General features: G+C 45.4%; 1 protein-coding gene across 2 annotated transcripts in view; it reads right to left on the bottom strand.

The window, feature by feature from the left end:
- The window catches only part of aatkb (apoptosis-associated tyrosine kinase b), a 79,384-nt gene that overhangs the window by 4,566 nt on the left and 53,407 nt on the right, over positions 1-21,411 (bottom strand). For both annotated transcript variants that reach the window (XM_050059317.1, XM_050059318.1), the window contains 10 exons: positions 12,705-12,784; positions 12,071-12,189; positions 11,697-11,784; positions 10,375-10,508; positions 9,544-9,628; positions 8,500-8,621; positions 8,095-8,244; positions 3,865-7,297; positions 1,526-1,655; positions 1,188-1,397 (listed from right to left, as the gene is read on the bottom strand). In XM_050059317.1, coding sequence (XP_049915274.1) covers positions 1,188-1,397; positions 1,526-1,655; positions 3,865-7,297; positions 8,095-8,244; positions 8,500-8,621; positions 9,544-9,628; positions 10,375-10,508; positions 11,697-11,784; positions 12,071-12,189; positions 12,705-12,784 — 4,551 coding nt within the window. The remainder of the gene's footprint in view (positions 1-1,187; positions 1,398-1,525; positions 1,656-3,864; positions 7,298-8,094; positions 8,245-8,499; positions 8,622-9,543; positions 9,629-10,374; positions 10,509-11,696; positions 11,785-12,070; positions 12,190-12,704; positions 12,785-21,411) is intronic.

The raw sequence follows: 21,411 nt of genomic DNA, 5'->3' as shown, positions 1-21,411 counted from the left end.
GTGTTTTTGGACGTTTGAATCTGGGGCGCCGTCAGCCTCCATTAGGTGGAGTTGTGTTGCTACCTCCTCTCCCCTTGGATCTCTGCAAGTGATGTGAGGACTCTAAAACTTCACCTGAGCCTCCCTCGGCATATGGGTGAGTAGATAATGGCTGAATTTTCATTTTTGGGTGCACTATCCCTTTAAGACTAATACAAGATGAAAGCAGCTTTTTAATTATCATATTAACTAAAACACATCCAGACATGATTTGGAATTTGTCTACATTTAGATCAGAGTTACTCTGAGAGTCGACACTTTGATTAAAACTCAGAGGAGCCAACTTAAAATACTTCACCTACAAAATGAGCATGTGTTTATTCAATACTTCTCTCGTGTTATTTTCAATTTGTGAAGATAACTTTGTCTCTGATGCCTCCATGGTGAATCCAAAAACAGAGAAAATTCTTCATGAACTGAAGTTAATGGGGTCCAACTTTAACAACAGCAAAACTATATCAGACTTCACAAACAGACCAAACTTTTCTTCATGAATCCAACATAACACAGGGTGAATAACTGATATACAGATGATTGTTTTGTAGATGACGTCTTCCTTTAAGTTCAGATATTTGTTAAGATATAATATTATTTGAAGTATTTGAAACAACAAGCTCAAATGATTACAGTAATCCTGATGGTATTATCTCTGTTCCACTGTCTCTGTTGCAGCGTCAGCTCAGCGCTGTGAGGACCAACACGGGCAGTTTAAATTAATCTCATTAAATCAGTGACTCCAGAGACGAGAAGGAGCCAATACACATTAAGGAGGTGTTTCAGAAAGCCAGAATGAACTCATCTATAGTAAAGTGGACTCCTGGGTTCGTTTATATTCTGTATGGGAAAAAAGCTCCACGGGTTTTTGTGTTTTGTGCTCTTTAATGGTGACAGACGATGAAAAGGTGTCAGACTCATGAACTAAGACATGAAATCAGCTGAACAGCGTCAGGGATCTTTTCACCTACAGAGATAAAGACACACTGATCTAGTTTTCTTTGCAAACACTGATGTAGGAGCCACTTTCAGTTTGGTGGGAAATTTGATCTGAATCTCAGAAAACTAGAGCTCTCTGTGTGTCAGTGAAATCTTGTCCTGAACCAAACCTTGTGTCTGTGAAGAGTTTGAGCTGTTGTGTCGAGGCGACTCACCTCCTGCAGAGTCCATATCAGAGTCAGAGATGTGGGTGATGGAGAAACGGGACACGTTGGAAGGGGAGACGGTGAAGCGGGAGAACCGGACGGCTGGTTTGGGGTCCGGAGCTTTGGGGACGGAGCGGGGCGGTGGAGGGGAGTCAGACGCCACTGAGGACGTTGGCAGAGGGAGCAGAGGGAAGTCGTCTTCCCACTCGTACCCTGCACCTGCAGATAACAGGACATATTTTTAAAAAGGTGCATCTGATATTTGAGGATCAGGTGAGTTCTTGATGCTAAAACGAGCCGACTGATCAGATCTTTATTTAAATACAGAGACGTGTTGTTGTACGCACTCTCCTCTGAGATGTTCCCATCTGAAGAGTCATCTGACGCGTTGAGTCTTTCCTGGGATTTGCTCCGTGAACTTTGACCCTCAGCTCCTAAACTGAAGCCGTGCTCAGTCAGCTCCTTGGTCGGGCTTTCCTGGTGGTGAAGTTCAGACAGAGAAAATGAAACATCACTTTTAAGATCGACTGAATGTTTGATCTGAGCCGGGTGCGTTAAGCTGTGTAAGCAGAGACACCCACAGCAACATTTCACTGGTTTATATTAGGGCTGTAAGCATTAGGATTACGGTCCGGACGTTAGCTTTATTTTCTTTTTTTGCATGCTGCTATTTTGTCCCTTCGACACACCCTTACTTGTAGTAAAGCTGCCGCAGCATCTTCCTGCTTCCTGCTGCTGCAGTGATGGAAAATAAGACACCACTGAGCTTCTGAACGTCTCCTTTCACTTTAAATACTCTCACACAGCTCAGCTGACAGTCAACAGTAACCTGCACCTTGTGTCCAAGTCCATAAGCTGAACTCACAGGAGCAGCTGATCAGACTGATGTTGGCGAGCAACCACGCCATCACCACTGATTCACCAAAGACGGCACAAAGCTATTTTGTGGTCAGTGAAACACCACAGACCTGTGGATGAAACTAAATGTAACTACAGCGCTGACAGATGGGAGGAAACTGACTGCAGATCAGTCCACATGGTGGAAGACTCAGGGCTGAGGGACGTCAGCTCAGATTGGCATGTCCTCTTAGTTTCAGGCCACAGTGTTGTAGCAACACAGCACTGATTTAAAGAAATAAATCTAAAAGTCAAAATCATAAAGTCAGTTTCTTTGCATTCATTTGATCCTCAATCCAAACACTCTGGTAAGAATTTCTTCACCTTGTTAACAAACTTCAAAAGTGTAATGAAACACAAAATAATGTAATTTTATACAAGCGATTAATAATGAGATTAATCGCAATAAACTATTGAAAATCAGCACTTAATCAAAATTATAAAAGTAAATGACGGTCCTACTTTATATTTTTACAGCTAACATATAAGCAAACTTCATTCTGCGAAATTAGCATTTATTCGGAGTCCTGTTTCCCACCTGATGAATGTTACGCAGGGTTCACACCACACAACATGTTTGTCTGTTCCTACAGTCTCTGTGTCAGATTAGGGGATTGTGGAGTCATAAAAATTTGCCGTGACTTGGCCGACAGACATGACAGACTACATGATGGTCCACGAACAATCATTGCTGGTCGTCTTTCATGACATGTGTGATGTCATCGGGTTATTCTTGTCCTGTTTTTTATTATTATTACTTTTGTTTCAGTCACTGTGTCTGTTCATGTGCCAGCCGAAATGTTGTTGTAGTAACGTAAAAAGTGTCACCACATGGGCGGAGCTACATTTGAAGTACCACATGCAAACTATGACAATTACTGAATCCTCCACAGGAAGTTCCTGCAAATGTTTCACACTAAAAGCCTTTTTAAAAAATGCAGGGATTCTCTCAGCTGAAGTTATAAGGGGCTTTTAATTTGAAACAGATACAGGAAGTATTGAGTTTGAAATGACGGCGTGATGCATTAAATTTATCAGGATTAAAACGACGATGAAATAACGTCCTGTTTCTAATGTAGTGTGTTTGAGATGCAGCTGGTAGCCTCTGCAGCTGTGCTGAGTAAAGGCCCAGACACTATCTGTGAATTTTACTCCTTTATATCCTCCATTATGAAGAAAGAACACTGTTTGCTAGCTTGATGCTAATGGCAGTACTCAGCGGGTTGATAAAGTGCTCTGCTGTTTCCTTTTTACTCTGTGTGCTAACGTCCCTACAGGAAATATCTAAAAGGCTGGGCTGTTGTTGTCTTACAGTTTCCATGGCAGCAGATCGCTCTGTGTTCCTGTTGGTCAAAGTGACGGCTGTGACGGGAGAAGTAGGAGACGACAAAAAGAAAATCAAACATGCTAGACTTTCTGTCGAGATGTCGCGAGGTGTCCCAGACGTGGCGTCGGTTGTCGTCTACTATGACACACTACACGAGATGAAACGATGGTCAACACATACGACACTCATTATCATTCATGCTCCAAGCCAACACCGTACGATGTTACGTCGCAATCAAACTGATATTGTGCAGTCTGAACCCGACATTAGTCCAATATTCACTCTCCTCTCAGCTCAGTTATGTTTCTAACCTCTGAGAAAACTACATAGAACTCTCTCAGAACACTTGAATTACAAAGTACTCAGAGGTTATTATGGGATGTTTGTCTAATGAGGCCAGAACTAAACCTGATGCATTTTAAAGAAGGTTAAAACAATGAGTAAATGCTCGCTGCAACTCACCTGATCAAACAGATAAACGGTGACATCATCGAAAAAAGACACCGTCTTCTTCTTGCGATCCAGCTCCTCCTCCAGGGTCTCCACTGTCAGCAGCGTCGGCATCTTCAGGAGGCTGCGGAGTTTGTGAGCTTCGCTGTCGTCACTCACCACGATGGGCACCGGGTGGCACTCATCCTCGCTGTCCTCCCCTCCGCTCTGTTCCTGCACACTGTAGGTCCGCAGCTCTTCATCCGACTCGTCGCTGTCGTCGGTGTCGCCGTCCTCCTCGTCCGCCTCTTCCCCATCAGCTGGTGACCCTCGGCCCTCTGCTGCAGGAAGCGGAGGGGGAGGGGTGGATGGAGGTGGCGGAGAGGAAGAAGAAAACCTCCTGGTGTTTGCTGTTTGCTGCAAGGCCACCTCGTCTTTGGGTAAAGAGTGTGTGAGTTCACCAGATATCCCCGATGGCCGGTTTGGAGCCGTCTTGATTTCTGACTCTTCTGTTGTTTCTGATGAATCTTGACCTTCTGCTTCCTCCTCCTCTACCTCGACATTAGAGGTACAGTCTCCATTCAGGGCATCGAGGGCTTCTTCCATGGCTCCCACCACCTCTGCTGCCCAGTCTCCTAACGACGAGCTCTCTTCCTGTGACGGCCATTCGTCCAGCCCCCCCTCTGTTAATGAAGCAGTGTCGGAGGACTCCAGAGGAAGTCCCAGCACCTCGTCCTGGTCACACTCTTCTGTGTCTGGTAGAGAAGAGGATTCTGCTTCTGCTGATATGTGTTTCATATCAAGTTTTATGTCTTTGCTCACCACAGAGTCATTTAGTTCCTCCTCCTCCTCGTTCTTCCTCTTCTCACCCTTCTTCTCAACATCGTCTTCGTCCCTACTCTGCCTTTCATTCTCATAGTCTGAGAAGTAGGCAGAGTCTCTGTACGGAGTCTTATCGCTCAGTGGCAGAAGGATGTGGTCTTCTGTCTGTGAGGGTTCATCCTCTGTGGTCACCACTTCACCTCCATGCTCCTCCAGCTCCTTGTCCTCCTCCAGGCTTGTATCAAGGGCGGACTTCCCCAGAGGTTGTTCCCGGGGTTCATGAGGCTCTTTGGGTACAAACTCAGGGCTCTCATTATTTTCTGTGTCATAGCCGCTGTCCATAGCTTTAGGTGAGCTGGATGGGTGGGAGGATGCAGGACTGAAGCCTTCACAGGACCCGGCTGCAGACGGCAGATCCATGGAGTCCATGGAATCAGGAGTTCCTACCTGCTTCTGTAGAGACTTGAAGGCTGGAGACGCGTTCAGCTCGCTGGACTCGTCCGCAAAGATGCCTGAGGTAACGTCAGTGATATCGTCCGTGATGTCATCGTCCTCGTCCTCGTCGCTGCAGTCGAGGATGTCGGCGAGGCTCACGCTGGAGCCTCCTCGGTCGACCCCGCTGTCGCCTGTGTGACTCAGCTCCGACTGCTGATCTGTGAGGGCCACCATCACGTGCGTGTTATCGGCAGGAGGTGGAGTGGTTGCGGCTGTGGTCAGGGTCACTTCCTCTGTTTTAGGGTCTGTGGGTTTGATTGGTTTTTCTTTGATTACATCGTCCCTCTTGTCTTTGAAGAGTGAATCATCAGTTATTAGATCAACATACTGCTCTCTGCTCTCCTCAGTCTTTATCAGGGCCGTTTTGGCCACAATGGGGCCCCCCGGAGCCGGTGATAGGTTGATCATCTCATCATTACTCGGGATATCAATGGCCTTATCGCTGATGTAGCTGCTGTGACTGTAGCTGTGACTGTAGCTGTTGTTTCTGACCAGCAAGCCTGTGAGCGGGTCAACAAAGTGCGAGTGGCAGCACTCTCCAGGCGCCGGCACCTGAGTCTCGCCCTCGTGGCACATGTAGATGTAAGCGTTGCAGCTGTCTGAGGGCACCATGGCATGGTGTTTACTCAGACTGAGGCAGACACTGTTATCTTTGGCCTGGTGGGGTTCAAGATAGTCGATGGGTTTGGGTAGAGAGTGGAAGGCCAGGCTGTGCTCCTCCGGCCACGAATCCTCGATGTCTGTACTCGGCATTGTGTAGTGGAAATCCACGTATGCGTCCTGTCTGCAGCTGTGGCTGGCGCGTCTGTGGTGACCCACGCTGCTGTGGCGGTGTTTTGAAGGCCAAGTGTTGCAGGTGTGTCTCTCAACAAATATGTCCTCTTCCTCTTCCTCCTCTGTGTCGGTGTCTCTGTGCCCGATGAAGAGCGCCCCCTGTGTCTCCATGTTGATACTGACAGAGTGGCTGTGGTGCCTGGTGTGGTTGGGCATCGTCTTCCTCAGGGAGCCCATCATGTCGTAGTAGCCCCCTGTCACGTTCTTTCCGATGATGGAAGTCTGACTTGTGTCCAGGTACGTGTCTCTGTAGGCCTGTTGAGGTGCACTGTTCACAGCGTGGGAAATACCCAGTGGGTTCTCCAACTCGCCCAAGGCCTGACGCAGGCTCCTTGACCCCCAGCTTTCCTGATGGCGCTCACTGGCAGTCTCAGCTCCAATCAGATAGTGATCGATTCCCAACGGTGGCGAGTGCTCGTAGTAGTAACCGCCATCTCTGTCTTTATAGGACACGTAGTGACTGGACTCCCAGGGTCGCAGTGGGCTGTTGTCCAACACCTGCCCTAAGAGGGGCTCCATCGTCAGGGAGATCGCAGGACTGGACTCATTTGAGTCGTACATGTCGGACTTATGGATGTCTGCTGACCAATAGGGACCCATGTTCTTAGCCTGTGACGGGCAGGCCATGCACTCGCCTGAGTCGGCACTCCCAGTCAGAAAGCTCCCACTGCTGCCCTGGTAGTCTGGGCTGTAGGAGCACATGGTGTAGTCTGGGTCCATGTTACAGTCTACTGGCTCTTCGATGCGGATGTAGTATTCACTGCTTACTGAGGGGCTGTGGGCGCTGAGGACAGGAAGTATGCCTGGAGCATGGAGATGTTTTGATTGGTAGTATGAAGGGGACAATCCGTGGCTGAGGCTCTCCATGGGGCAGCCTCCCACGATGCCCCCTGGTGGGTAAAATGCTTCCTGACAGTGATGGCTGACCTGACCCAGGGTGCTGGACGAGTCTGGGGCTCGATACGACTGCTCCGCCCTGGCTTGCTCCCACTTGTACTCAAAGTTGAGGCCGTGGCTGGTCTCAGTGACTGTCAGGATATCGTCCCCGGACTCTGAGTGGTAGCCGTCACCAGATGAAAACTGCTCGAGGAGAGGGAACGAGGAGGAGGTTGATGAGGGGTGGTCTCGTGACATTACCGAGGCACCGCGGTGGCTGTTGAATCCGGTGTTGGGACGCAGGGAGTTCCATCGCCTCTCAAAGTCCTCTTCGGCCTCGCTGGCCCCCTTCGCACACAGGTAGCTGAGCAGCAGGTGGACTTCCTCTGCATTGGGTCTCTGATCAGGCTGGAGCCAGCAGAACTGCATCACCTCATACCTGAGGAGCCCGAGCACAGACAGACAGACAGACAGACAGGCAGACAGACAGACAGACAGACAGACAGACAGACAGACAGACAGAAAGAGAAGATGAAATCCCACCAGATGTTTTTGGTGCAATCATTTAATGTGCTCCATTCTGCTCAAATGGTAAAAAATATAATTTAATTAAAGACAGACTGCTTGACAAAATGTCTCTAGTATGTCCACAACGTGAGTTTATTTTTCCAAGGATGGTGAAGGCGTGACCCGCCCTACTCTGCCTTTGGCCTCATCAAGACACGGCGTGTTTTAGCAGCCTGTGGCGGCTTTTTGTGATGCTTTTCAGTAAATGACGTGTTTCGTACGCTGCTGAAGGTCTACAGTTTTTCTGCTCTATGCACTTCCTGTTTTTTTAGGAGCGCCCTGAATGCCTCCCAGCATGTCAAATACCGACGCCTAGTCAATGAATTCTGTGTCAGATACCGAAGTACAGAGGCACCTTTCATGGCGGTGTGATACAACTCCGTTTTTTGACAAGTCTGGTTGTGGCTAGTGGTGTCACAAATAGCTGCTGCTGGCCACAACTGAACTTGTTAAATACTGCTGTCTACCAATGAAGGCAAAGAGTTCTGGCCAATCAGAGGAAGAGTAGGGCGGGTCATGCCTTCGCTATCGTCGGAAGAGAAACTTTGCGTCTCCATTACAGGGAAACAAAACCATCAAGATAAACATCACAGTGACAAAGAAGTGAACACGTTGCTCTGAATATTGTGTTTGTCTGTTGAGTAAAGACGTGTGGTGGTTTTTTCTCACCAGCGTTCAGCCAGCGGCACTTTGAGCAGCGGTTTGGGCAGTCGCAGCTGCTGCTCCCTCACAGCGTAGGTCAGGACCTGTCTGTCTGAGTAGTGTCTGTACGGCTGGTTCCCCAACTCAAACAGCTCCCAGATCGTCACGCCCAGAGACCTGAGACACAGGAAGTCATGAACACTGTGATGATCCAACACAGGAAGTGTAACTGCAACAAGTCAGTGTCATTTCCTCCAGGGACAGAGACTTTATTTAGATCCGTTTTTTCCTCTCAACCGACAAACTCAGTCCTCCTGAAAAGCCCTGATCTGAGATCCATTTTATGCTCATAAATGTGTGTGTGTGTGTGTGTGTGTGTGTGTGTGTGTGTGTGTGTGAGTGTGTGAGAGTGTGCGAGTGTGTGTGTCGTACCACATGTTGCTGTGTTGGGTCTGGTCCGCCACCAGCAGGTTTCCGTGCACCTCGTCCACCAGCTCTGGAGCAATCCAACGCAGCGGCACGTACACCTGATCTGATGTCACGAAGTAATCGTCCTGAGAGAGGACAGAGAGGACAGAGAGGACAGAGAGGACAGAGAGGACAGGAGGGACAGAAGACCATCAGTAATAACATCAGCTGCACAAAACAAAACAAAAATTACTTTTTGAAAGTTGATAACTAATTTATTTGTTCCATTGTGATCAATTTCTAAAAACTTTTTAAATTAAACATAATTAAAAACAAGTGAAAAATGCTCAGAGGATTTAAATGATCTGTAGAAACTCTTTCAGGAGAGTAAAGGATGTTTGTAGTAGGACGGAGGAGTAGGGTTACATGGAGGGGGAAATAATAATCTGAGATTTGAGAATAAAATCGTAATATTAGGAAAAAAATGAATGAGAAAAAAAAATGTTACAAGAAAAACAGTTATAACATTATGCAAATAATGTAATTTTATCAGAAAAACATTGTAAATTGTAAATTCACAGAATAATGTTGTAATTTAGTGACAATAAAGATATACTTTTTCAAGAAAAAAAAATCATAACATTACACAAAATTTTACAAGAAAAAGAATCTTAATATTACAAGATTACAGTTGTAATTTTACTGACTGTTTTCTCACAAATTCATGAGTTTATTCACAGAATATTATGACTTTTTTTCTTGAAATAGTTTGACTTTATTCACATTACATAACAACTTTATTATCACATTATTACGACTTTGTTCTTGTAATCTGTAATTTCTTTTTCCCTGGGTGTGTTCGTCACCCTTCGTCATACCTGAGTAACTCATTCATCCACTCAGTTACTCTTTAGCTCCTGGTGTTGTTACGCAGCTCTACAGACAAACTGAACAAGGATCAGTTGCTTCTGTGTTATTTATTTCTTTTTCTAAATACTGAGGACAAATGATTTTCCTGTAAAATCAAACTGTTTCTGTTTTACATGTTTGACTTTCTGATAAACAGACCTTGTATTTGCTCTGAGCCAGACCATAATCTCCAATCTTCACTGAGACGTCAGCCGTCAGAAGGCAGTTCCTCAGAGCTAGGTCACTGGTTACAGAGAAGGAGGAGGTCATGGTCAAGGTAAACTTTATTATCCCACAAGTTATACAGCCTACTGTATAGCATTAAAAACAATAAATACAAAACATTAAAAAAGAAAAACAGGGACAAGACAGACAGAACAGTAAGAACATTGAGGAAACATGACAAGCATGTATGAATAAATAAAACAGTTGGATGCTCATATATATGTTCATATTCCTAAGCACTTTAAACTATGAGCACATATATGAGCATCCAACTATTTTATTTATTCATACATGCTTGTCATGTTTCCTCAGTGTTCTTACTGTTCTGTCTGTCTTGTCCCTGTTTTTCTTTTTTAATGTCTTTATTCTTTTTTAACAGCTGCTACAGCTCTTCATCAGTTATAAACATACACAACAGGAGCAGGAGCGTCACAGCAGGGTCAGAGTTAATGTAAAAACACTCACTGACAACGAGACGATATAATTCATCTGTCTGAAAGCACATGCTCATGGTCACATGCTCATCACACTCATGGTCACTGCTGCCTCTGACTGACAGGAGGCGTCAGCTGGTCCGGAGACGAAGGTCACCGCCTGCAACAAAATCACTGATGCTGGAGTCTGTGAGGAGCACTCAGGCAGCACCAGGATATTGTTCCAGGAAGAAACCAAGAGGCCGAGGGCAGGTCGCACTGCTCACAGAGACACGCTGTCTGACTGCGGCCTGGACGTTAGACAGGTGTGACGTCAGACATCGGTTCCTACCTGTGTGTGAAGTTGTGTTTGTGCATGTGCAGGAGTCCTGCGGCGATGTCACAGGCCATCCTCTGGAGGATCAGGGGCTCTGGGGTCATGGTCTCTGCAGTCCTGCAGCTCCGGAGGTAACCCTTCACATCGCCCTGCACACACACATCAAACGTCTGAGTGTTACAGCCTCCGGCCAGCAGAGGGCAGTCCTGTCACTGTGATTCACATCAACTCTGTGTCCTCAGTTTATACTGAACTGTTTGGGAGGAACAGACCAATCAGAGGGGCCTCTGCTTGTTTCTGGACAATTCTGAAATTAAATGTTACTGTGAAGAAAATATTTCATGAGCTGTCACAGATTTACGTCACTTACACAGTGGAGTGAATTAAAACCTGATGGATGAGCAGTGGTGGAGGCCAGCTCTTCATTCTCTGATGAATAAATGTCAGAGTTAAATCCACTCACTGCTGTCGGAGCTGATGGAGCGTTTAAGGCTGCGGTCTGAGACCTACAACTGTAGCAGGACTGAAAACTCTGAGCTCACCTGCCAAATATTTACAGCAGCGGCCAAGAATGATTTTACTGCCAGAAGTCATTAACAAAACAATCCAATAAAGTTCAAATTATGAGACGTTTTTAATTCATTTAATGTGCCGAATGAGAAACAGGGTGTCAGGCAGGGTGGAGGTCAGAGAGTCTCACACTGAGGATTATTTTCATACACTTTATGAACCAAATGTGGTTTAGCCTCGAATCAACCCTGATAAACCTTTTACACCAGATCAGCTCTGGTTCCTGAGCCGGTTCTGTTCAAAGATCTTGTTTTCTACAGGTTGATCAGAGACATTATAATCAAGACGTGTCATCGACGGCGGGCGCTGCACAACAGAAGAGAGAAGTCGCAGCAAAGAGGCAGATCGCACTGATCACCCGAGAGCGTTTGTTCTGTTATTACAGATATCTGATTTTACCATAAACTAGTATTACTGCCCTGTGGTTGTGTGACTCCGCCCACCAGTCCACCCTGTGGTTGTATGACTCCGCCCACCAGTCCCTGTTCCTGAGATATGACGTTAAAACATGATGATGTCACAGTCAAGCTGACCTTTGACCTTTTTGAACGACTCATTTTAAGATTTGATCCAATCAGATCAGACCTCTTGTGAACATCTGTTAAACACTAGAGTCAGATTTCACATCCTGTGGTGACAAACAGAAACTGATAATTAGTGAAGAGCAGTGATCATCATCAGGACCGTGTGTGTGTGTGTGTATGTGTGTGTTTCAGGTGTTAATCTGTGATAATCTCTTTAAACCCTCAGCAGGTTCGGAGACTCACCAGAGGACAGAACTCCATCACCAGCAGGTATGGAGTGACCTCAGTACACTGAGCCAAACACTGCAGGAGGGCCGGGTGCTGCAGGGCTCTGAGGAGGAGAGGAGGAAGAGGAGCATGAGATAAGATTTTAAGACTTTAATAATCCTGAGGTAAATTTCTGTGCAGCAGTTTCAGTACAAAGTTCGAGGAGGAGGAAATGTTTAGTGAAAATAAATCTACATGAAAACAAGACAACATTTAATACAAGAACGAACTCACAGCAAGGTTCAAAATATGAAATTTAAAATATAAAAAATATATAAAACATAATAAAACTAGCCAACAGTGACAGTGACAGCAGTATTTGTGAAAATATACTATAAATTATTAATCACCGGAAAGGCCGAGCTTCCTCCAGGAAGTGCATCTGGTCCTGCACGCTGCTGCTGGCTTTCAGCTCCTTCACCACCACCTGGGTGGTGCTGAGACCTGCGTTCACCTCCCCAAGCAGAACCTGAAACAGAGGACAGACAGAGACATATACGCACAGAGAAGACAGACAGACGGATGGAAAGACAGACACAAACAAAGCCACAGAGCATGGAGTGGGAGTGACCATTACACAGAGACAGACAGACGGACAGACAGACAGACAGACAGACATGCAGGAAGTCAGGGAGGACAATCCAGAGACAGACAGATGTACAGATGGACATACCCAGTCAAGGTAAACAAGGATGGAGAGGACGCATGGATGTTGATGAGTGGACGGAGACAGAGAGGGAGAGAACGACAACAACATGTTATCTGAGAGTAAAAACAGGAAGTGATTCAAAACATATGTCCACCTGCGAGACGTGTTGACATCACAGACACCTGGATCACAGGTAACGTGTCAGCGCGTCAGCCATCTTTAACTCTAACAGCCCTGATGTGTGTCTGCCTTTCATCTACCCGGCAGGAAGCTACGGCGACCGTCACAGCCAGCAGCAGGAAGTGATGAAGACGGAGGTGTCAGAGGAGGCTTACCTTCCCGAACCAGCCATTCCCGATCTCCTTTAGGTACAGAAGACTGTGACGGCCGACGTCTGCCGACTTCAGGAGCTGGACTGGAGAAAGAGAGGAGGAGGAAGAGTGTTAGATCCTTCATCATCAGGCTCTCAATGATGATGAGGATGTGGTGGTTCTAGGTGGAGGAGGAGGAAGAGGAGGAGAGGAGAGGATTGTGATTGAGCTGCGTTACAAAGCATTACTGCAGGATTGAGGATCACTCTGATGGATGACATCGCTCAGACTCAATTAGCAACGCTAATCGATTTTCATACATTAGAAAATGGATGGAAATCAATGGCTGCTCTGACCGACAGCTCACATTTGTAAACAGTCTGCAAAGATGCAACAAGTCGTCCGACCCACACGACCACATGAGCTGTATGTTCAGACCTCTGACCACGACCCACAGGAATGATTCCTAAATTAGCACATGTAAGATGATTAGATCAAATAAATGATTCATAACTGATATATTATCTGAAGCCTCATTTTTACACAAGAAATATTCATACTGGTTTATTTCCTGATCTTTGCTGAGCAACAGTTTTGCGTGAAAGGAATTAAAGGCCTGTCCCAAATATAGGTCTGTTGACTTCAGCGATTTAACCAAATATTAGCCCAGGGGCTACTAACAAAAGTTTTACAGTATATCCTGCTGTCGAAATAAACATTTAAAACCTGAGATGTCTGACTAAATCAGTTTATCCTCGACTCAAAGTGGGTGTTTGTGCCAAATTTTAGGAAATTTCCTTAAGGTGTTCTAGAGAAGTCGCGTTCACGAGAATGAGACGAGGTCACAATGACCTTTCACCTTGACATCTGACCTTTTACCACCAAAATCTAATCAGTTCATCCTTGAGTTCAAGTGGGCGTTTGTGCCAAAAGTTGTTCTTGAAATAGGTCATCGATAACAGATGACTGATTTTGTTCATGTCAAATATGATGGTGGGACCAGGTCGTACTCACAGGTGCTGTCAGGTCCAAAATGGCGGACAGAAGAAACAATGTCACTTGTATAAAGAATGAGACGGATCACAGTGACGAGATGCACCGTGTCCAGGTTCTTAAGAGGTTACTGTAGAGTCCATCCTCCGTCCCATTGATTGTTATTAACCCTCTCTAAAGTGGGACATCCCAACACGCTAGAGGACGCCGTCCACGCTCCAAACAGACATAACTCCACTCCTGTTCTATATCAAGCCGGCTTTGGCACCGTTCTGTCTGACCGTCCTGACGCATCTCTGTCAGCATCCCCAGATGACCTGAGTCCTTCCTGCCTGCCGAACACGCCCGGCCATCCCGTCCCAGCTCAGCCAAATGAAACGGGACTGACGACGACGCCCCCCCTCCCCCTGTCCCACGATGACACTCAGATTGTGTCTGTACTGGCAGACAGACGGATCTTTGTGGTGCTGTCGTCCCCCTCCAGACTGCCACACAGTCCCGTCACTGTGTGGAGGCCATATTGGACGCCCCTGTCTCTGTCCCCAGGCTGCTCGTTTCTTACACCCACTCACGCTCTCTGCGGCCCGGAGCAGAATAACCGCCATTGTCTGTCTGCTCAGGGCAGCGTGGCACCAGTTAGGACCAGTTAGTACACACACACTGGGACCATTATCCACCTGCTCCATGACACACCAGGGAACAACAAGCGACGGGTTCCACCTACGCCATCACGTTAACCTCAAACATTCATACTGCTGCTGGAACAGTGAGGGGAGGCTGATGCATTCTGGGGGAAAAAACTAACTCCCAAAGACGAAGCTGAGGAAGTAAACAAGTCAGCATTACTGCGTATGAGCACGTTCTAATAAACGCTGTCTGTTCTCACCTTCACTGTCTGTCACTGCTGAACACATCACAGTAATCACATTACTCTCTCCAGTGATGAGCAGAGTAACTAATTACTAATAAAATACCCCCAAAACAAATGGCTAGTTACAGTTGAACTTTTCTAGGCCCCCTTCCACTGATTTAAAATCCAACAATCAGTCACATCCTCGGATTCATTTTCATAATCATAGTGCATAAACGTCACAAAGCATCAAGCTGAAGACAGAAACTCTCACATTCAGCGGCTGCAAACAGGACACCATTACTTATGTAGTGGGGTGTAACAGAAAAGTAATATAACGCCTAACTTTTTAAATAAACAAACAGGATGCTCAGCAACAAAAGAGCAACTCAAATCATATAGTTCCTGTTCAAAAAGAGTAAGAAGTTAAAACTTTTCTTGTCCTACCCCCACAGCCCTCAGTGTCCGTGATATTTATCTGGGTCGGCTTTAACCAGGGGTCGGCAACCTGAACTATCAAAAGATCCATGTTTGACCAAAAATCTGCCTGGAGCCACAAAACATATCTGAGCCCTTTGGTAACTAATTGAGTCTAAATGTGTTTGCTGTTAATGATTATTAGGAACTTTAACTTGGCAGCGCTGGCGGTGAAAGCAAACAAATCTGTCTTCACACTATTAAATTCTCTATTTTCCTCTGAGACTTTTACTTTTATGGATTTTGAAGCCGTCGCTAGCCGAGATAAGGCTCAAGACTACTGAAGCCACTGCTGCTGAGGTTTGGCAAAATTTAGAGGAAAAGTCGCCAGGCCGTAGACATGTGATGCACAGTTTAGTACACAAAGTGCTAAAACTTTTTTAGGCTACACGTATTTACAATTGGAGAATGTAAGAATTTCTTCAGGCCTACAACAATGATCAGTAAGAATGAAAGTGTTAAAAATCCTAGATAAATAACCATTATTCATTTTCATGTGATTTTTTTTGGTCAAAGCCACAGAGCCACTGTTGAGAAGCTAAAGAGCCACATATGGCTCCGAAACAGCAGGTTTTCAACCCCTGGCTTCAACAAATCGACCCTTCTGGACAGAACAAAAACAAAATATTCAGAAAAGATTAACCAAAACCATCAAGCAGTCCATAAACAAGAAATAACCAGGTATAAATTAACTGGTCCGGCTCGTAACCATTCAGTGTTTGTTTCTGAAGAGTTGTTTTTAGTTTGGATAAAGTCAGCTCATCATTTATTCCACAGACCGACAGCCTCTTGTTGTAACGCAGTGAAGTTTGGTTCTTACTGCTGGTTTGTTTTCTCTCAGCCGAAACAACAGTAACTGTTGATTAACTACTCTGAACATAATGTGAATAGTTAATCAATCAAATCTTGATTAAAGGTGATAATATTACGTTTTAAGAGGCTAGTGGGAAATGAATAATAACGTTTGTTTTAGTAACGAGCCCAATGTTGCTCTCTACACAACGTGACTTCTGACAACATCAGGAAGAACCTGTGAAGTTCTCACTGCTCAGAAGTTAACATGTACTGCTTAGCTAACGTAGCTAAGACAGATAATGTAGCTAACGTAGCTAACACAGATAATGTAGCTAACACAGCTACTGTAGCTAACGTAGCTAACACGGCTAATGTAGCTAACGTAGCTAACACAGCTAATGTAGCTAACGTTACACTGTCTAGTTCAGCCTGCAGCTCTGGAGCCACATGTGTCACTTTCTCCCCTCTTGATAAAAAAAATTATATGGAAATGAATAACGGTTATTTTTTTTTAACATTTTCATTTTCATTTATCATCGTTGTAGACCTGAAGTGTGTCTTAAATTCTCTAGCTGTAAAAATGTGTAGCCGATTCACTGAATAAGCTGTGAGCTGCAGACCGCTGTTCAAAACCAACAAACAACAAAACTGGTTGTTTTGTAGTGACTCAACGCTGTGATTCCAACACGGTCTCACTAGTCATGTTTCCATCAGCCTGTTTAGATGCGCATCTAGAAGTATCGCATCGGAAAATTATGATGGAAACGCCAAAATTCGAAATAAAACCCCCTGATTTGCACAAACTAAAATACGCTCGCTTTAGCCGGGTTTTGGTTGACAAGAAAAAATGTTGATTCGCAAAACGGGGGATGGAAACAGTTGTTCGAATTAAGTCTGACGTAGCGCACCTCTCTCCATGATGATATCCACACTCTGGGTCGTTAAGGCGGTGATGCATTTACAAGCTGGTTGCCAACTGCCAGAAAACTTAGAAGAAGAAGAATGCAAGACTTGTTTTGTTTCCGGTTCTGCAGAAAACTTGCGCGAGTTCGTAGTTTTCACCAAAGTCCGTACATTTAATGGAAACACACAGGATTCGTATTTCTTTTAATGCTCATTTCCCAATGATTCGAATCACTTTTGGATGGAAACATAGCTACTGTGAAGTCATCGAAAACTGGCGCCTGGTCGGTGACTTTAGTGTTTGACACTGCTGAAAAAAGACGTTCTTTCATGTCACCATGATACGAGCTGGTCACTGTTACTGTTTAACGATGCCTGGTGGTGTTATGGTGGGACAACAACAAAAGGTAAGGTGGCGGAAGTCTGAGTAGGGCGGGCAGGAGGGGTGGTGGATGGGTCCAACAACCACAGACTTTCACCCAGGAGGCCGGTGTTCACTTCCTGTAAGATTGTAAAGCCAAACCCTGTTCTTTTGTCCTAAACGTAACCATGTGTTTGTTGTTGAAAAATAAAAAGAATTTCATGGTTCTTTTGACGTAGTGCTTTTATTTTGAAAGAGACTGTATGCAAACTGTACACTTCCTGTGAAAACAGAAGTGTGTTTTGAAAACAGACAATGCATGTAACAGGCTGAAGTTGACACGGCGTCCCAGAACGTCAACAACCAACACACCCAGGGTACCTTGGACGCCATATGTGGACGTGGAAAGTCCATGACCAAACGTGGACATGTGACGAGGTCGGAGCGAGAATGTGTGTCGTATCCTGTTGTATTTTACCAGGTGATTTAATATAACCACACGGTAACTTGAGGGTTGTTAAAATGTAAAGTTTCGTGTATCTGCTTCATAATAAAATACAAAGGTATCTGTGGTTTTCAGAAACATACAGTGCCATCATGTGCTCTGGTGACTGGGGTGTCGTCTGTCGATGCATGTTTCTATTAGTAGAATCATTAATTTGGAGGAAGTGCAGCGGCGGCAGAATGATATCGGTGCTTTGTATTTTTCCCGCTGTGACAAAGTGAAAACTCCTCCATTAACCTGCTGGCTTCTTCACAGCCAGCACACTAACTCATTTTCCATCGACAGGACTGTCTGGTGTGTCTGTCTGTCTCTCTGAAGAATGCGTCTCGCTTCATCGCTGCTGTCGTATCCAGGAAGTCTTTAGTGAAATGCACAGCGGCTAAATCACTCAGATCCATGATGGAATTCCCATCATGCTCTTCCTCCAGTGCGCTCTGTGCTGAGCTGCTGAGCTGTGGTGCTTCATTTAAACTCACTGATGATGTTTGTTGTTCCTGTTGTGCGGTGGTGAGGAGTGAGGAGTGAGGAGTTGATGTATGTGAGAGAAACACATGTATGTGCTCTGTGTGTGCAGCGGTTCACGTGTCCTCTGTGAGCTGAGTGGGTGTGAGCTCCATTAGTCTTCCCAGTGATTTGAGGCTGCAGCAGAGAGCAGCTGCATCAGGGCGGGTCCTGCACGGGGACCGAGCCTCGCTCTGAGCCAACGGTCTCAACAGGAACTCCACCTCTCCTCACAGTCTTTGGACGGCCTCGTTGCGCCGCAGGAAGACGGAGGAGATGGGAACGTCGGCTGAGAGGAACCAGAGCTGCTGAAGTCCACATGGACCTGAGCTCTCAGGAATTATCAGAGATGTGAAATGTGAGACATGTAGCGAGCACTCCTCTCTGCTCTCCTGCACTTCACTCTGTTGAATATGTGTCTCTGTTAACACTGAATCACCCTGCAGAGCGCTCTGAGCTGCAGCTGTGTGAGGACGTGGAGCACGGATAAAGTTGTAGGAGACCAAGTCGTGATAAACACAGTCAGCTCAGATCAGAATGATTATTATAAAAATGAATTAGACAGCGACAGAAGTGATGGAACCTCCTGAAAACAAAATTGTATTTCCCCTGATGATGTCAGAGGGTGAGGTCGTCCTGAAGGTGCAGTAATGAATCTACTGTAACACCATCTGGTTTCTGTTATTCACACATGACAGAGCATATGTTAAAGGGCCAGTTCACTCAAATCGCACAACACAGACACTGTACGTAAAGAAAAAACTGCACCGCAGAATAACCGCCTATCAGGGACTGAGCCTGCATGTTGAATCCATGAAGAAAACTTTGTCTCTTACTTGTAACTAACTTCCTGTAAGAGACTAACTGAAAAGGCGGACTGTTTAAAGACACAGAGACATCTAGTGACTGTGGTTTTCACAGACCTAAACCGGATGGTAGAGACAGCTCAGTCAGGCTGAGTTAAGTCCAACACATTTTTCATTAAGATCCAGTGATTGAAAACGTGCTGTACCAAACAGCTGAGCTGAACGTTAAAGGGTTAACAACCGCAAAGCTGTATCCAAACATCTGTTTACATCTGGGGTGTGAAACTCATTTTAGTTCATGAGTCATACACAGCTCAATTTATCTCAGATGGGCCAGACCAATAACCTTCGTAATATAATCTGTAAGTACCCTTTTTTGTGTAAAGAATTACAAGTACGTCCTGTTGACGTTCATCTTTTTACAAAACAGATGACCATTGACACACAACCAGGACCATAAATACACAACCAGGACCACAAATACACAACCAGGACCATTAACACACAACAAGGACCATTAATACACAACCAGGACTATTAATGCACAACTAGGACCATAAATACACAACCAGGACCACAAATACACAACCAAGACCACAAATACACAACAAGGACCATTAATACACAACCAGGACCATTAATACACAACTAGGACCATAAATACACAACCAGGACCAATACTACGCAACCAGGACCATTAACACACAACTAGGAACACTGATACACAACCAGGACCATTAATACACAACCAGGACCATATACACAACCAGGACCATTAATACACAACCAGGACCATAAATACACAACCAGGACCATTAACACACAACCAGGACCATTGATACACAACCAGGACCATAAATACACAACTAGGACCAATACTACACAACCAGGACCATTAACATACAACCAGGACCATTAACACATAACCAGGACCATAAATACACAACCAGGACCAATTCTACGCAACCAGGACCATTAACACACAACAAGGAACACTGATGCATAACCAGGACCATGAATACACAACCAGGACCATTAATACACAACTAGGACCATTAATACACAACCAGGACCATTAATACACAACCAGGACCAATACTATGCAATCAGGACCATTAACACACAACTAGGACCATTAATACACAACCAGGACCATTAACACTCAACAAGGAACACTGATACACAACCAGGACCATTAATACACAACTAGGACCATAAATACACAACCAGGACCATTAACACACAACCAGGACCATTACCACACATCCAGGACCATTAATACACAACTACGACCATAAATACACAACCAGGACCATTAACACACAACCAGGACCATTAACACACAACCAGGACCACAAATACACAACCAGGACCATTAATACACAACCAGGACCACAAATACACAACCAGGACCATTAACACACAACCAGGACCACAAATACACAACCAGGACCATTAATACACAACCAGGACCACAAATACACAACCAGGACCATTAACACACAACCAGGACCACAAATACACAACCAGGACCATAAATACACAACCAGGACCACAAATACACAATCAGGACCATTAATACACAACTAGGACCATTAATACACAACCAGGACCATTAATACACAACCAGGACCATTAACACACACCTAGGACCATTAATACACAACCAGGACCATTAAAACACAACCAGGTCCACTGATACAGGACCAGGACCACTGATACAGGACCAAGACCACAGTAGTCCCTCAGAGTCAGAGGGTTTTCAGCTCTCACATTCTTCAGATTCCCTCCAGCAGCAGTGTGGGCCGGCCGCCTGGACCTGGACCTGGTTACGTAACAGACAGATGTTTGTGGGAGAGAGTGAAGTTATAGAGTTCACTCTTGGGGACATGCAGCGAGGGATTGTGGGATAGGTGGAGACCCAGCTGACTGAGGCCAGCATCAGGGCGGTGCTCACTCGGGGGACACACAGCTCTCCTCGCTCTTACATCACCCTTGCACCCTGCCCTGTGCTGCCTTCACTGAGCTGCTGTCAGGTTTACATCGGTTCACTGGAACTGACTCAGGACGTAAATCACAAACTCTGACAAGCTTCAGGACTGATATCAGAATATTCTCTGTCCACCCGACCATCTAATGTCTCATCCCTCTCAGCTGAAGGAGAAAGTATAAATCTCGTGAACCTCCTTAGACCTAAGCTTTGTTCGGTATGCACTTTTAATTTGTGTTCGGGATCAGTGGGGCCTGATACTTATAAATAACGAAACAGTGGCTCCGAATCGTATCAATTAGTTCTGGAAAACAATGATGTCCTTATATGGGGACATTGGGTTTATTTGTAAAGCCACAAGGAACGTCCTTTTGTCTGTCACAGGTAACTGGCCTGTGTCAAATGCTAGGATAATACAACTGTCAAGTCCGAATAGTGATGGGATTTCTCGTTCACTTTGAAGAGCCGGTTCAAAGATGTGGTTCGTTTGTTCATTTTTTGGTGTGTGTGTGTGTATGTGTGTGTGTGTGTGTGTGTGTGTGTGTGTGTG

The sequence above is a fragment of the Epinephelus moara genome, chromosome 13, assembly GCF_006386435.1.
Source record: "Epinephelus moara isolate mb chromosome 13, YSFRI_EMoa_1.0, whole genome shotgun sequence".
Lineage (NCBI taxonomy): Eukaryota > Metazoa > Chordata > Actinopteri > Perciformes > Serranidae > Epinephelus > Epinephelus moara.
Note: the sequence above shows the minus strand (reverse complement) of the source record. Positions and strands in the feature narration are given on the sequence as shown.